The sequence below is a fragment of the Selaginella moellendorffii genome, unplaced genomic scaffold, assembly GCF_000143415.4.
Source record: "Selaginella moellendorffii unplaced genomic scaffold, v1.0 SELMOscaffold_632, whole genome shotgun sequence".
Lineage (NCBI taxonomy): Eukaryota > Viridiplantae > Streptophyta > Lycopodiopsida > Selaginellales > Selaginellaceae > Selaginella > Selaginella moellendorffii.
In genome coordinates this window covers 1-1,924 of record NW_003314882.1, presented here as the reverse complement: position 1 = coordinate 1,924, position 1,924 = coordinate 1, and the positions used below count along the sequence as shown (strand labels likewise).

The 1,924-nt window shown below is 49.3% G+C and overlaps 1 protein-coding gene across 1 annotated transcript; it reads left to right on the top strand.

Moving 5' to 3' along the window:
* Nucleotides 1-92: 92 nt before the first annotated feature.
* LOC9652963 lies at nucleotides 93-1,050 on the top strand. Its single transcript, XM_002994712.2, has 3 exons — nucleotides 93-325; nucleotides 396-490; nucleotides 556-1,050. Exons 1-3 carry the CDS (start codon nucleotides 211-213, stop codon nucleotides 796-798), a joined length of 453 nt encoding a protein of 150 aa, XP_002994758.1. The 5' UTR covers nucleotides 93-210; the 3' UTR covers nucleotides 799-1,050.
* Nucleotides 1,051-1,924: the final 874 nt, after the last annotated feature.

Sequence of the window (1,924 nt, the reverse complement as noted above, 5' to 3'; positions counted from 1 at the left end):
ACAGTGATCACAGTGATATCATATACACGATATAATAGTATTATGTATTGTTATATAGTATCATATCATGTAGTATATATAAGTGCTTTCGATCCAGGCAGCAACCCGGTTCCTCACACCGCACTTCGCCGTTCGCTCGCTCTCGCTCTTGCGCTCTCTCCACCATCTCCACACAAAGACCCTCTTCTTCCAAGAAAGAGATTCTCGAGAATGGCAAGCTTGTGGATGCTCGCGGTGCTTGCCACAGCGGCCTTTGTTCTACTCCTGCTCCCTGGCGAGGCTGTTTGCGAGGGTGATACCACTACCAAGAAGGAGCAAACAAGAGGTTTGTTTAGCTTGATTTCGCGATATATATTTCTATGATTTGCATCCACTTGGTACTTGATCTTTCTTAGATGGCGACCGCAATGTCGCAGATATAGATACCGCACTGGATCATCAGCTGGCGCGCCAGCTTGCTTCTCGTCCCAAAATCCGTTGGTCTCGGAAGGTGCTTTCAATACAATGTTTGATCACACTGGGCTTTTCTCTCATATGATTCATTCTTGCTTGCAGATGCTAGATTCTCCAGCGCAGTTTGCAGATCACCCGGCGACGAGCAAGTCGCAAGCAGCACCGGAAGCTCAAGCAAAGGTTTCCAGAACTGTGAAGGAAAGAGACGCCGCTGGATCAGCAGTACCAAGCACGAGCTCATCCACCAAGAGCTCGTCCAAGCACGACAACACCGAGGACCTGTTCCACATAGATTACACACCGGCCGCGATTCACCCTCCTCGCAGCCACGGTCACAATCCTTGAGATAACAAAACGATTTCTTCACAGGCTCGATCAAGCACCACATTAAATAGAGCTTAGCAGCAGCCTGTACAAAGAAAAGAGTAAGAGACCATCAAGCAGAACAAAAAAACAGAAGAGAATAAGCAAGCATATAGTAATCAAATCACTGATCAGTATGTCAGTCGATCGAGCTAGATCAAATCTAGCTCCTCCTCCTCCTCCTCCTCCTCCTCGGGTTTGCAAATGGCAATTACAAATGTGAATTCTATTCTCCGCGACGCTCTCTCCTTCGATCATCATGTAGCTCAAGACTGTGTTCTTGAGGAAGAACGCACAGTGGCGGCATATACCCTGCCTAGTGGACAAATTGGTGCAGCGCGGTATATTCCTCGGCACTGCGGCCGTGGACTGGATTAAACAAAAGGCCGGATTTGGGGTGGCGATTTGGTCGGCTGGAGCTAAGCAAAAACAAGCCCGGCCACTGTCTAGAGCTTACGCTCTCGTCATCATCGCCGCTCAGACAGGCCGACCGAGTGCCGACGTGGTCGCCTTGCCTATAGCCTCAAATCTCCCCCAGTCCACTCTAGTCAAAGCCTGTGGTCAACGGCGTGCGTGGGTGTGGTGATGTCAACGCGCGCAACGTCACTGCAAGTTGGGGAGCTCTGAGTCCTCCACTACAAGCTGTCCGCGATGGGACGGGATTTTGGCGATTGGATCTACGGATACTGCGAGATTCCGGCATCAAGTATTCTGGAAAGGCGATGACTACCGATCGATCGAGGGGAATGGGTGAATCACATCACACCCATTTTTTTTTTTTTTGACACCACTGAGAAAGAAGGGTTCATTTCGCTTCTTCGTTTCTAGCTTCGTCCCCCCTTTGCCTTTAAGTGAGTGCACACACGAGCGTAGAAGAACACTATCATTCCGATACCTAGTGGATGACAGGTATTCCCTGGAGGGCATCATCCGCCAACGCAATTTGGTGTTGACTTTGTACTTTCTTCCTCCCTCGCATCGCAGCAGTCAGTTCGGGGCAACTTGAGCAAAGCTTACCAGGGATCCCTCTCAGAGTCGAACTAGCAGACATGCAAGATTGCACTGCGCTGCTGTAAAAGAAAAATGGAATGGCTTTTTTTTTTCTTTT